We start from the raw sequence: 13,837 nt of genomic DNA, 5'->3' as shown, positions 1-13,837 counted from the left end.
TCAAGACCAGCCTGACCAACATGGTGAAACCCCACCTTAAAAATAAGAAAAGAAAAAGAAAAAAATTAAACTGATTATCACCAAAAATGGGGGTGGGGAGGAGACATACCTATCAATGGTCAAGTGCCAAAGCATCTCTGCTCTTCTAGGGCTGGTTACCCTCAGGAAGAGATAACTACACACCCCCAGGGCAGAAGCTGACCCCCCTCCCCAGGTGGACTTGCAGACAAGAGCAACACCTTTAAGGAAGGTCACACTGGTGGTTTCTCCCTACCCTGGTAAGACCCCTCAGCTCTTCTCCCACCTCCTCTCCCTTCCCCACAGCAAAGCATAGTCTGTATTTTCTAGGCCCCTCAGTCAAGACGGGTCAGGGGATCCAAGTGCAGGCCTACCTCTTTCTTCATATATATATATATTTTTTTTCTTTTTTGAGACAGAGTCTTGCTCTGTAGCCCAGGCTGGAGTGCAGTGGCTCCATCTTGGCTCACTGCAACCTCTGCCTCCCGGTTCAAGCAATTCTCCTGCATCAGCCTCCAGAGTAGCTGGGACTACAGGCATTTGCCACCATACCAGGCCAATTTTTTTTTTTTTTGTATTTTTAGTAGAGATGGGGTTTCACCATGTTGGCCAGGCTGGTCTTGAACTCCTGACCTTGAGTGATCTGCCCATCTCGGCCTCCCAAAGTGCTGAGATTACAGGCATGAGCCACAGCACCCAGCCTTTCTTCCAAGATTTTACACACAGTGGCAGTTTCCATGATGCAAGCACATGGGGGCATCTCCTAATCCAGCCACCCTCAGGGACCACTTTGGTCAATCTCCTTAGGATAGGATAAATGAACGCTGCTTCACAAAAGGAGAGGTTCTGTTTCTAGACAGAAAGGGAGCAGGCAGCATTGGGAGGTCTTGTGGCTTAGCCAAGTCTGAGGTGCTAACTACACACTACCAGTAGCCAGTATTTCACTTCAGATGGAGTATTAACAGCTCTGAAGGCAACCAGGCAGGCCTGGACTCCCCCAGAGGCAGAGGCAGTGATGACTTACCCCTCCCCCCTAAAATGAATTCTAAAAGAAATATAATTACTGCTAAAGAAAATGTTTCTGATTCAAATAGATGAAAACTGTATTATCAATTTAAGACTGTTCAAATTCCCTGAAGCTTGTCATTAATCCACCCTAGTTAGGTCAAAAGTCTCTCAATTTCTGAGTTAATAGTGTAATAGAAGCAAGTCAGATTTTCCAAAACCATACAAATCTCCTAATTTTTTTTTTTTTTTTTTTTTTTGAGATAGAGTCTCACTCTGTTTCCCAGGCTGGAGTGCAGTGACACAATCTCCGCTCACTGCAACGTCTGCCTCCCAGGTTCAAGCAATTCTCCTGTCTCAGTCTCCCAAGTAGCTGGGACTACAGGTGCCCGCCAGCATGCCTGGCTAATTTTTCTATTTTTAGTAGAGACAGGGTTTCACCATGTTGGCCAAGCTGGTCTCAAACTCCTGACCTCAGGTGATCCACCTGTCTTGGTCTCCCAAAGTGCTGGGATTACAGGCCAGAGCCACTGTGCCCAACCCAAACCTCCTAAATTTTCTTTTTTTTTTTTCCCGAGACAGAGTCTTCCTCTGTCCTGTTGGGGGAAGCAGCAGTGGAGGAGGGGTTTACCGTGTGCCTACATAAACTGGTTCTAAGTAATGTATAAAAGATATCAGGAATAATAAACTGTAGAAGGCTGCGGAGGCCTCTGGGGAGGAAGGCCTCTCTATGCCAGCATGTTCCCAGGTGCAGAGTGTCCTAAGCTCTGACATTCTAAACATAGTGACCAAGGACATAACACTCCCTTGAAGCACTGGAATGTAACCAGACATGTAGGCTCCTTGCTAAGCCCACTCCCACCAGCTGCATTGTCTATTGATAAGCATATACTTTTAGCTTGTAAGAAACTCACATAAACCGCCACTGCTATCAGTTTTATGTTTGACGCACAGCCTCCCTTCACCGATTCACCCTGCCACCTGCACTATAGATAAAAGTTATTGTGTTCAATAAATATTGTGGAAACCGGAGTTCAGGGCCTTCACTGCCTCCAGTACAAAGTGATGGTCCCCTGGTCCCACTTTCATTATCTTTTTCTCATTCCTTTGTTGCCACAGAACTCAGGGTACCCACGGGTGGGGTGTGGGGGCTGGTTCTGTACATTCTGGTGCCCAACCGTAGGGCTAGAGAATTTCGGTGAAGGAACGCCTGAGCGTGGTAAAGTGGAGGAACAACGAGCAAAGGACTCCCGAGGACAAAACTAATTAGCACTACGCATGAGTAGATGCGCTCGGAAGGATACCAGGTAAAAATGGGACAAGCTGAAAGCAAGTATGTTACTTTATTCACTTTTAGTGAAGCACCTCTTTAGAAGTGGGGGAGTTAAAATTAGTACTAGCCGCTTGCTCTGTCAGTTGTTTTCAGTGAATCTGTGCTTTCTTACTCCGCTCTTCTGTTGCTTTCTTTGCCTTTCATTGCTTTATAAAGAAGGAGTTGGGGAAGAAGGAGACTATAACTGGGATAAGAAAATTAAAGATAACCCAGTTAAGAAAAAAGAAAAAAATAAATGAGGAGAAAGGAGTCTGTGAGCCCCTTCTCTGTATTTTATCAGAGTGGCCAGATCCACCTGACATTCCTCCATTAGAGTAATCAAAATTCGTTTCAAAAGTGAAACTTGCTGCTCTGGCAGTGGCATTCAAGCCAACAGGCTCAGCCCAAGGCCAGCAAAGGTTTCCCTGGTGCGAGGAAGGAGCAGCATGAGTGAAACGCAGGCAGAAAACTGTCAGCAGCAAGCAGCAGTTGGGCGGGGCCAGGTCCAGGTGCCTGTGCACTGAGCTCTACAGGTTTCCCGCAGTAAAATTTTATGTGTTCTTTGTAAACAAGTAGCATCCAAAATTGTAATTCTCTGCTTAGGTTTAAGTAAAATTTAAATTCTAATTATAACTACTGTGTTATCTCTAAGGTAGCTCTTTTAACATCCAATTTAAGTAAAGCAGTAACCTCTAAAGGAAAAGAAATTACAGCTAGCCCATAAATTAAAAAGGAACAATTAAAAGTGAGCCCTATAACTTTGCTCCTCAGTAGAAAAGAATTTCCTGGCTGGGCGCGGTGGCTCACGCCTGTAATCCCAGCACTTTGGGAGGCCGAGGCAGGTGGATCACGAGGTCAAGACATTGAGACCATCCTGGCCAACATGGTGAAACCCCATCTCTACTAAAAATACAAAAAATTAGCTGGGTGTGGTGGCGCAGGCCTGTAATCCCAGATACTCAGGAGGCTGAGGCAGAAGAATTGCCTGAACCCAGGAGGCGGAGGTTGCGGTGAGCCGAGATCCTGCCATTGCACTCCAGCCTGGGTGGGTAATGAGAGCGAAACTCCGTCTCAAAAAAAAAAAAAAGAAAAAAAAAAAAAGAAAATAATTTCCTAATTAACTGAGAAGATGCAAAACCTGCTTAATATCTTAAAACAGCAACACTACTGACACAAGCCTTATTTACCCTTAATTTTGTAAATTTAAATAAATGTCAATCAGCTATAAAAGAAGGCCCACAAATTAGTTAAAAAGCAATTAAAAGCTAAGCATGTAAAACCAAGCCCTTTAAAGAAAAACTTTTTTATTATTTATTATTTTTATTTATTTATTTATTTATTTTGAGACGGAGTTTCGCTCTTGTTACCCAGGTTGGAGTGCAATGGCATGATCTCAGCTCACCGCAACCTCTGCCTCCTGGGTTCAAGCAATTCTCCTGCCTCAGCCTCCCGAGTAGCTGGGACTACAGGTGCGCGCCACCATGCCCAGCTAATTTTTGTATTTTTAGTAGAGACGGGGTTTCACCATGTTGACCAGGATGGTCTCGAAGAAAAACTTTAAAGCAAATTAAGTTAAAAAGTAAAAATGTTAAGCCAATTCTCAAAAAGTAAAAGAAAATTGTATGTAAGTGTTGTAAAAAAAAATATGCATAGAATGATTAAAGGTAGTCCTTACTCAGCTAGTGAATAACTGTATTCAAAACAGTTTGCCACTCTGAAGTCCATAAACTTAACTTAAAAACTCAATTGTTGGATTTAAACTATTCAGCCTGTGACTTCAGGCACATGGTTAAAGTATATTTAAGTCTCTGCTTCCAGAGATGTTTTCTGATTTCTTTTTTTTTTTTTTTTTTTTTTGAGATGGAGTCTCACTCTGTCACCCAGGTTGGAGTGCAGTGGCACAATCTCAGCTCACTGCAACCCTCCAGAGTTCAAGCGATTCTCCTGCCACAGCCTCCCGAGAAACTAGGATTACAGGCGTGTGTCACAACGCCCAGCTAATTTTTGTGTTTTTAGTAGAGATGGGTTCATTCACCATCTTGGCCCGGCTGGTCTCGAACTCCTGACTTCGTGATCCACTGGACTCAGCCTCTCAAAGTGCTGGGATGACAGGTGTGAACCACTGCGTCCAGCCCAGATTTCTTTTTAAAACTTCATGTTACCAATTTCAACTTGCCATCTTAATAATTAATGCAGTAGGCCGGGTGCACAGTGGCTCACGGCCTGTAATCCTAGCACTTTGGGAGGCCGAGGTGGGTGGATCACCTGAGCTCAGGAGTTCAAGACCAGCCTGGCCATCATGGTGAAACCCCATCTTTAAAAAAAATAATAATAATAAAATTAATGCAGCAAATTGCTAAGTTAATCCTAGCATCACCAAAATTCCTTTAAGAAAAGAGCAATTCAAAGCACTATTGCACTTAATACCGAATACTTTAACATTGTTTGCTAATGGATCAAGTAAACAAGAAAAAAACTAGTCTAATAGAGACCACGTAATTCAATCACCCAATCTAAGTTTACTAGCAGTCAAAAAAGCTGAAATTAAAGCTGTGATATTAGCATTAAAAAACTTTCTGCTCGGCCCATAAATATAGTAAGTAACTTGGCTTGCTCAGTTTATTTGCAACAAAATCTTAAAACAGCTTTATTAAGTCTAATCTCAAGCCCACATTTCACTGCCTGGGCCATTAGCTTATGGTGATAAGCAAGCAAAATTACAAGTAATAACAACACTACTTAACCAAGACAGACAAAAACAGAAAAATTAAAGAGAAAAATAGAAATATTAAGAAAGCTATAAAATTACACCCTTAGTAAAAAAGGTTATAAAATAAAGTTTAGCGTTTCTAAGTTTGTCAGTTAAAGTTGTAAAAATGTTATAAAAGGAAATTTATGCAAGTAGGTTGTATAAATTTTGTTTTCAAGGTCTAAACAAGTTTTAAAACAATTGTAAAGAAATTTGGTGTGTAAACATATTGGGTAAAAGTTAAAAGTATCATCTAGTGTTCTGTAAACTACACATTAAAGCACACAGGTTTTTCTTAAAACACTAACCTGCTCTTTTACAAAGATCATAAAAGTCTCTTTTTTTTTTCTGAGACTGAGTTTTGCTCTTGTTACCCAGGCTGGAGTGCAATGGCGCGGTATCGGCTCACCGCAACCTCCGCCTCCTGGGTTCAGGCAATTCTCCTGCCTCAGCCTCCTGAGTAGCTGGGACTACAGGCACGCGCCACCACGCCCTGTAGGGGTCCGGCACATCTGCCGGGGGACTACCGTCCAGCGGGAGTCCCCGAGACCGCCAACGTAGATATCTCGTTCAACCTGAGAGAGGCAGTGCGCGGAAGTGAAAGAATATAGAAAAGTGGAGTCTGGAGGGCTGCGTGAAAATTATGGTCAAAATGCAGCAAATTTATTTTTGTGGGTTACAGCTTTTATACCTTTTTTCTTGTTTACATTTACTTTATCTCAGCAGAAAAGGGGTAGACAGAAAGGAAATAGAAACTCCATAAAAAATAGTTATCAGGGGCTTGTGATATCTGCTCAGAAAGCAGTTTAAGGGGGCTTGTGATAGTAGTTTACATTTCAAAGATTTTACATTTCAAAGATACAATGGTGCCCTTAAGGTGGCTGGTTAAACCTGTTTTTCATCAGGAGCTAAAACACAGGCTTAGCTCCAGGGAAAATATGGGCAGAGGTCTCTGCTCCTCTTAGGCATCTCAATTGCAGCAAGTTTATTGCTTACACAGAGACTGATGGGGACATGGAAACAGACAGCACAATGTCCTCATAAACTGCAGACCTTTGCTTTGCATTCTGTTGTTGCTTCAGTGGCTCAGCCCGCGGTCTTTTGTCTCACCTGACAGCCCTGGAGATGGGGAGTGCAGATAGGTCCTGCAGCCAAACTGGGGCGAGTCACGCTGCTGTCTCGAGCCCTTGGTGCGAACTCTGCACACAACGCCCAGCTAATTTTTTGTATTTTTATTAGAGACGGAGTTTCACCATGTTGAACAGGATGGTCTCGATCTCTTGACCTCGTGATCCACCCGCCTCGGCCTTCCAAAGTGCTGGGACTACAGACATGAGCCACCGCACCTGGCCTATAAAAGTCTCTTACATGTTACTGTTGATACTTTTTCTCATTTCATTTGGGCTACATGCCAAACCATAGAAAGCACAGCTCATGCTAAAAACCATCTGTCATCTTGCTTTGCTATTATGGGCGTTCCACAAAAAATTAAAATAAACAATGGCCCTGGTTACAGCAAGAAATCTTTCCAAAAGTTTCTGTTACAATAAAAAATTAGTCATACTACTGAAATTCCTTATAATTCACAAGAACAAGCTATTGTTAAAAAAAACAATAGAACATAAAAAACATTTACAAAAAAAAAGGTGGGGGGGAACAAATGCAATTTAACTTAGCATTACTAACTTAAAAATTTTTTAAGCTTGCCAAGGTGACAACAAATAACAGTGGCTAAACATCACCTGAATAAACAATACAAAGAAGAGAACTTAGGGCAATTAATCTGGTGGCAAGACCATTAACAAAAAGTTGGGAAAAAAGACAATACAATAACATGTGGGGAGAGGATTTGTTTGTCTCTCTTCAGGTCCAAATCAGTAACCAGTGTGGGAACCATCAAACATCAAACATTTAAAGCCTTATCATGAGCCACGGTTATCACCATTACAGTGAGTACTACCGAAGCTGGGGCAAAAGTAAAAGAAAATTTTACATAATGGACATATATTTCTTTCCTTCCTTTATTAACATATAATTTCTGGTCTTAGTATTTTTTATATAATTCAGGAAATAAAACAACTATGTTTTGCCCCCCAAAACATAAAAGCAGACAAAATAAAGAATGGTCCTCAAAGTTAAAAATATTAATTTGGAAAAACTGTGTTTTGGCAGAGACTTAAGGTGCTGCACAATAATTCCCATGGAATTGTTATTAATTGGTCCCCTAAGGGGATATTTAGCATTAATTGCACCAGTCAGCCCTCTTGTTGTGGTACAAAATTATTTAAATGTAATAACAAAAAGTAATAACAGTTTCAAATTAATACACACTAAAACAAATGTCCCGATCATCTGGAGAAATGGAGGCAAGGTAAAACCACAACCAAAAACAATTTGGCCAAAATTGGAAATTAAACAAAAAAACTTTGGAAATTAATGGCCCTAACACAAATAAAGGCCTGAAAAAATATATACAAAATTCTGTTACAATCATTATTATTCATTAAAACTTGTAATAAAACTCTTTGGAGTCAGAGCTGTGTTAAACCTCCTTATCTTTTAGTAGTGAGAAGGTTACAAATCAATTTTCTTTTTTTTTTTTTTTTTTGAGATGGAGTTTCACTCTTGTTACCCAGGCTGGAGTGCAATGGCGCAATCTCGGCTCACCGCAACCTCCGCCTCCCGGGTTCAGGCAATTCTCCTGCCTCAGCCTCCCGAGTAGCTGGGATTACAGGCACACACCACCATGCCCAGCTAATTTTTTGTATTTTTAGTAGAGACGGGGTTTCACCATGTTGACCAGGATGGTCTCGATCTCTTGACCTCGTGATCCACCCGCCTCAGCCTCCCAAAGTGCTGGGATTACAGGCTTGAGCCACCATGCCCGGCCCACAAATCAATTTTCTTAACTCCAAGGTAACATATCAAAATTGTAAATTGTTTTCTTGTATTGATGCTTCTGAACATCATTGGGAGATGATTAAGCGCCATCTACTAGGCAAAGAGAATAATTTAACTCTGGATATTGCTAAGTTAAATCAAATTTTTGAAGCATCTCGGGCTCATTTTTTTTTTTTTTTGAGAAGGAATTTCGCTCATTACCCAGGCTGGAGTGCAATGGCGCGATCTCGGCTCACCGCAACCTCCGCCTCCTGGGTTCAGGCAATTCTCCTGCCTCAGCCTCCTGAGTAGCTGGGATTACAGGCACGCGCCACCATGCCCAGCTAATTTTTTGTATTTTTAGTAGAGACAAGGTTTCACCATGTTGACCAGGATGGTCTCGATCTCTTGAACTCGTGATCCACCTGCCTCGGCCTCCCAAAGTGCTGGGATTACAGGCTTGAGCCACCGCGCCTGGCCAATTTTTTGTATTTTTAGTAGAGACGGGGTTTCACCATGTTGACAGGATGATCTCGATCTCTTGACCTCATGATCCACCCGCCTCGGCCTCCTAAAGTGCTGGGATTACAGGCTTGAGCCACCGTGCCTGGCCTATTATTTATTTTTGAGACCGAATCTCGCTCTGTCATCCAGGCTGGAGTGCAGCGGTTTGATCTCAAATCACTGCAACCTCTGCCTCCCGGTTTCAAGCAACTCTCCTGTTTCAGCCTCCTTAGTAGCTGGGATTACAGGTGCCTGCCACCATGCCTGGCTAATTTTTGTATTTTTAATAGAGATGGGTTTCACCATCTTGGCCAGGCTGGTCTTGAACTCCCAACCTCGTGATCCACCTGCCTCAGTCTCCCAAAGAGCTGGGATTACAGGCATAAGCCACCGTGCCTAGCCCCTGAACTCCATTCTTATACCTATCACCTGAGTTAGGCCTAGGCTAAACACAGGTACTCAGCTCACTGTCAAACAGAAAGCAAGCAGGTTTCAGAGCTGCTCCACCTGCTGTCAGCTGTAGGACTTACATAACCACTTCATAAACCAGAATTTCTGTCCTTTAAAATGCCTGGCCCTTTTTATCAGTATACACTACCAAATCCAGGCCTTGTATTGACCTATGTTCTTTTTTTGTTTCTTTGAGACAGAGTCTTGCTCTGTCACACCCAGGCTGGAGTGCTGTGGCACTCAGCTCACCACAATCTCCGCCTTCTGGATTCAAGTGATTGTCCTGCCTTAGCCTCCCAAGTAGCTCACAGGTGCCCACCACCACACCCAGCTAATTTTTTGTATTTTTTAGTAGAGACAGGGGCCCGCCCTGGCCTCCCAAAATGCTGGGATTACAGGTGTGAGCCACTGCACCCAGCTGTATTGATGTGCGTTTTTTTTTTTTTGAGACAGAGTCTTGCTCTGTCACCAGGCTGGAGTGCAGTGGTGCAATCTCCGCTCACTGCGAGCTCTGCCTCCTGGGTTCAAGCAATTCTTCTGGCTCAGCCTCCTGAGTAGCTGGGAACACAGGCGTGTGTCACCACGCCCGGCTAATTCTTGTATTTTTAGTAGAGACGGGGTTTCACCATGTTGGCCAGGAAGGTTTTGATCTCTTGACCTCGTGATCCGCCCACCTTGGCCTCCCAAAGTGCTGGGATTACAGGTGTGAGCCACCGCACCCAGCCTAGTTTTTTTTAAGACAGGGTCTTGCTCTGTCACCCAGGCTGGAGTGCAGTGATGTGATCACGGCTTACTGCAGCACCTGCCCACCAGGCCCAAGTAATCCTCCTACCTCAGCCTCCCAAGTAGCTGGGACTACAGGTGTCTACCACCATGCCCAGCTAATTTTTTTTCTTTTTGTATAAACAGGTCTCTCCCTATGTTGTCCAGGCTGGCCATGAACTCCTGGGGTTCAAGCAATTCTCCTGTCTCAGCCTCCTGAAGTGCTGGGATTACAGGCGTGAGTCACCATGCTGGGCCCCTAGCTCTCATTTTAAATGGCTTTGTAATGTGATGATGACAGCACTTATCTGAAGGTGTTGCTGTGAGGACTAAATGGGTATGTTCTCAGTTAACATTAGTGTGATTATCTTGTGAGGACAGAAGCTGGTTCCGCTTCTACCCCTTTCTATCCCGCTCATTGGTGGCTGGGTCCTCAGTGCCCCAAACAGAGCCTGTTATGCAGAAGATGCTCAGGTACTTACTGTGTGAACCCCTGCGGACTACATGGAAAATCTCTCCTCTTGACTTTGCTAGAAGGTACTATCTCCTTGTCTCTTAAGGCCATAGTATCCTGCCCCACTGATCTGCAGGAGTGGTCTTGTGCATGGGTGATCCTTTGCTCCTGGCCTTGCTGCTCCAGTAAAAACATTCACTAGTGGGCTGGACACGATGGCTCATGCTTGTAATCCCAGCACTTTGAGAAGCCAAGGCGGGAACACAGCATGAATTCAGGAGTTCGAGACCAGTCTGGACAACATGACAAGACCCCGTCTCTACAAAAAAAATACAAAAATTAGGTGAGTGTGGTGGCATACACTGGTCCCAGCTACTCAGAAGGCTGAAGTGGAATGATCGCTTGAGCCCGAGTGGAGGCCACAGAGAGCAGAGATCATGCCATTGTACTCCAGTCTGTGTGATAGAGCGAGACTGTGTCAACAAAACAAAAATCACTCCCTAGTGACCAATTCCTTCTGTGTCCCCCATGGACTGGAGGCTCCTGGAAGGTAGAGCACAAGCATCACTTGCATACTACTGCATGCCCAGGTGCCAAGCATGGGGGTTGGCACACCTGAGGTCCAGAGGAACAGTTGCAGAGTTCAGACTGGCAACATATGAGGCCTCTTCTGGCCACAGATACCCTGTGCATGCTGCCGACAGCTATGGAGCCTCCACTTTACCCTCGAGCTACCTAACATTCACATTTCCCCAACTCCTGATACCCACAAATGTGGTCCCCTTAATCAATCCAAACCCCATTTCCTGTCCTTCACTCGAGATTATAGTCCACAATTTAGTTTCTATCCCAAGTTGTCTCTTCATAAGCCTTAGGGCTCCCATGAAGCTAGAGTTTTGTTCTGCCATACTCCACAGCTCTATACTCCCATGTCTGCTTTAGAGCGGCCCAGAGATCTCAGAATGGGGGGTTTGGGACATTTATATCAGTACCCTACTACAACCCTGGGATCTGTTTGTGTTGGGGAATGATTCAGCCTATACACAGGGAGGGAGATGAGAACTGAAAACTGCCAGGATTTTCTACTTCCTTCCACTGGGATCGCTCACTGGTGCCCTCCCCACTGACAGCCAGAAAGGGAAAATAGAGCCGAGTTTGGCTAGTGGGGCCTCCATAGCCCTCTGGAAGGGGCTGACTGATAGGAAGGTACTCCTCTGGTGTTCACTGTCCAGACCCCTGTGGGCTCAGAAGACTACCTAGACCCCATGAAGAAAGACTCTAGACACATTTTTATAATCAGAAGCTTACAGTTTATTGTGAATAAACCACTCAACTTTGGGTAGATGACGTTGCCCCAATTAACTTTTTCTTTGAAGAAAAACAAAAAGATATGGTAAATTCATGAAAATACTGTGTCCTTTCTCTTCTGCCCTTTGTAGGACAGAAAAATTCTGCCTGACCTTTCCCATCGTCCTGATGATGTTAACAAACAACAGCCATTGGGGGCACAGGAACAGCTCTACACAGGCCAAGAGCTACAGGCTACAGTCTGAGCACAGAAAACCCTGCAGCTCCAGCATCTAGTAGCCCTGTGGCCCAGACAATGACCAGGGCGTGATTCAGGGTGCAGAGCTGCAACTCAGATCCTGTGCCATGGTGGTATCACAGGAAGGACTTGATGGAGAGGTAAAGGCTCCAGACGCCAGGATATTTATTCCTTGTGCCAACACAGCATTCATACCTGACCTCCAGATCCTGCAGCAGGTCCTCTCCTCATTCACAGCTCCCCACTGTTCCATTCTGGGTTCATTTGCTATACGCCTAATTTGTTCTCCCAATCCACCCCACAGTCCTTTCCTTGCTGGGAACACAGGAAGAGACAAAACATGAGGAGGGAGAAAGGGAACCTCCAACTAGCCACGGACCTCATGATTCCAAGAATTACAGCTATCATTTGTCTTCAAGAATGGTTCTGTTTTATAGCTCACATGGTAGCTGGGAAATTGCTGACTTGCAGGTGAAATGTATGAATATCAAAGAATTTCTATCACAATATTCACAGATTTCTGTATCAGCTCTCTCTAGAGGTCAAGCAGGCCTGGAAAAGTATAGACTGCTCTGACTGGCCTAGAGTGGAAGCACTGAACAAAGGCACAAAAACCTCAGAGATCACAAATCTAACTTTTCAAAGGCCCCCAGGACCAGATTTAGGATAGGTAGGACACCAGGCAAACTACCTGCTCCCTTGCACTTGACTGTGCAAAAGCTGGTCTATTCCTCTGACCAGACCCTCCTAGTACAGGATCTGGGACCACAAACCAAGGAGTCCCATGGCCTTGGACTCCCAGACCCCAGGATGGATTGTAACTTCTGGCAGCTGGAACCAGGCAAGAGGGAATACACCTCAGCCTCAGAGCAACCTCTGGACATGCTCTAGGTAACATGAAAATAACTTGTGCTAACCTGGCCCCCATGTTAGGAAGGCCAGTGCCCTAAGAAGGGCTATGCTGAATTCTGACCTTGATGTTTGTCAGAGAATGCAGCAAGACAGTGTCAGGTATGGCCAAGTGTGACCCTGCTGAGAGCTATACCACTTGAATACTGGCACAAAAGAAAGGACCAAGGTAAAGCAAATTTATTTGGGAGGAACAATTTCCTTCAGAAGTAGATCCCTATCTTTAGGAGACAAAAGGAAAACAGTGTGCTGAACTTATGTCCCCTAGTTTGGAGGGCCACAGACCCACCCCCATTCTGCTGTGGGCTCTAGCCCCAGTAGCCAGATCCCGGTAAACCTCAGTTTCAAGAATAAACATGAGCCACAGACATGCAGCACCACCAGAGACAGCAACACCCCATGGCAAGAAGACTGTGTTCTGGACCGTCTCCATACTGCCATGGTAAGGTAGAAGACATGCTGTGACTCCTTGTGCTCTGTGCCCATTGCACAGGCCAGATCAGTTCCCTACCATCTGCCACTAGTGCTCTTCCCTTGGGACTCCAACTCTGGCCAAACAAATGTGAATATGGAAAGCAGAGGCCCAGGGCCCTCTTGTAGTACAGAGGTACATTTTTAGGTGGGTAGGCAGCATATGTTTATGTTACATTCTAAGTAAAACAGCTAGAGGGTAAAACACTCCAATGCCAATTTATTTTCAAAAAGGGCTCTGTGTTATCCTATAGTTTGCCTTTTTTTTTCTTTGTATAATTTTACAACCTTTGAAAGTTACATAAGTTGTAATGATCTAAAACTATTAACAGCCATTCAGAAAACACTTTCCCTCCCTCCCAACAGCCATCCAGGGGGAAATAAAAGTCCTGAAAAGAGGCCAGTTCAACATGGCCTCTACCCTGGTAGAAACAAAAAGTGAAAAGAGAAAAAAACAGAAACCAACTAAGAGGTGTTGCCAGTGTCTCTCAGGAGTGGGGCCCTGGCTGTCGCCTGGGGTCATGAAAGGCAGAGCCTGCAGCATGCAGTACAGCAGCTGGGAGGCCTTGCAGCCACATCTTCCTCACCCCAGCACATCCACATCCCAACTTAGGTGTCATGGAAATCCTTCAGCAGGGTTCTCCTCCTCTGCTCCGCTATATGCATCTGGTTCTCCAAGTCCTGCATCACAGAAACAAGGTGTCTGCTTGCATAGCCCAGGCCTGGGAGCAAGAAGTAGACAAAGCCACAAACACCCTCCAGGGCCTCCAAGGAGTC

At 44.6% G+C, this 13,837-nt stretch overlaps 1 protein-coding gene and 1 long non-coding RNA gene across 21 annotated transcripts in view; one reads left to right on the top strand and one right to left on the bottom strand.

Moving 5' to 3' along the window:
- Window positions 1-5,759: 5,759 nt before the first annotated feature.
- LOC108588412 (uncharacterized) lies at window positions 5,760-12,187 on the top strand. Its single transcript, XR_013527292.1, has 3 exons — window positions 5,760-7,033; window positions 11,574-11,820; window positions 11,985-12,187. It is a non-coding gene; the product is annotated as an uncharacterized LOC108588412 (long non-coding RNA).
- ARIH2 (ariadne RBR E3 ubiquitin protein ligase 2) overlaps window positions 11,422-13,837 on the bottom strand; it is a 64,733-nt gene continuing 62,317 nt past the window's right edge. For all 20 annotated transcript variants that reach the window (XM_078350840.1, XM_054245636.2, XM_078350837.1 and 17 more), the window contains one exon: window positions 11,422-13,741. In XM_078350840.1, coding sequence (XP_078206966.1) covers window positions 13,670-13,741 — 72 coding nt within the window. In that variant the 3' untranslated portion in view covers window positions 11,422-13,669. The remainder of the gene's footprint in view (window positions 13,742-13,837) is intronic.

This window comes from Callithrix jacchus, chromosome 15 (genome assembly GCF_049354715.1).
Source record: "Callithrix jacchus isolate 240 chromosome 15, calJac240_pri, whole genome shotgun sequence".
NCBI lineage: Eukaryota > Metazoa > Chordata > Mammalia > Primates > Cebidae > Callithrix > Callithrix jacchus.
Note: the sequence above shows the minus strand (reverse complement) of the source record. Positions and strands in the feature narration are given on the sequence as shown.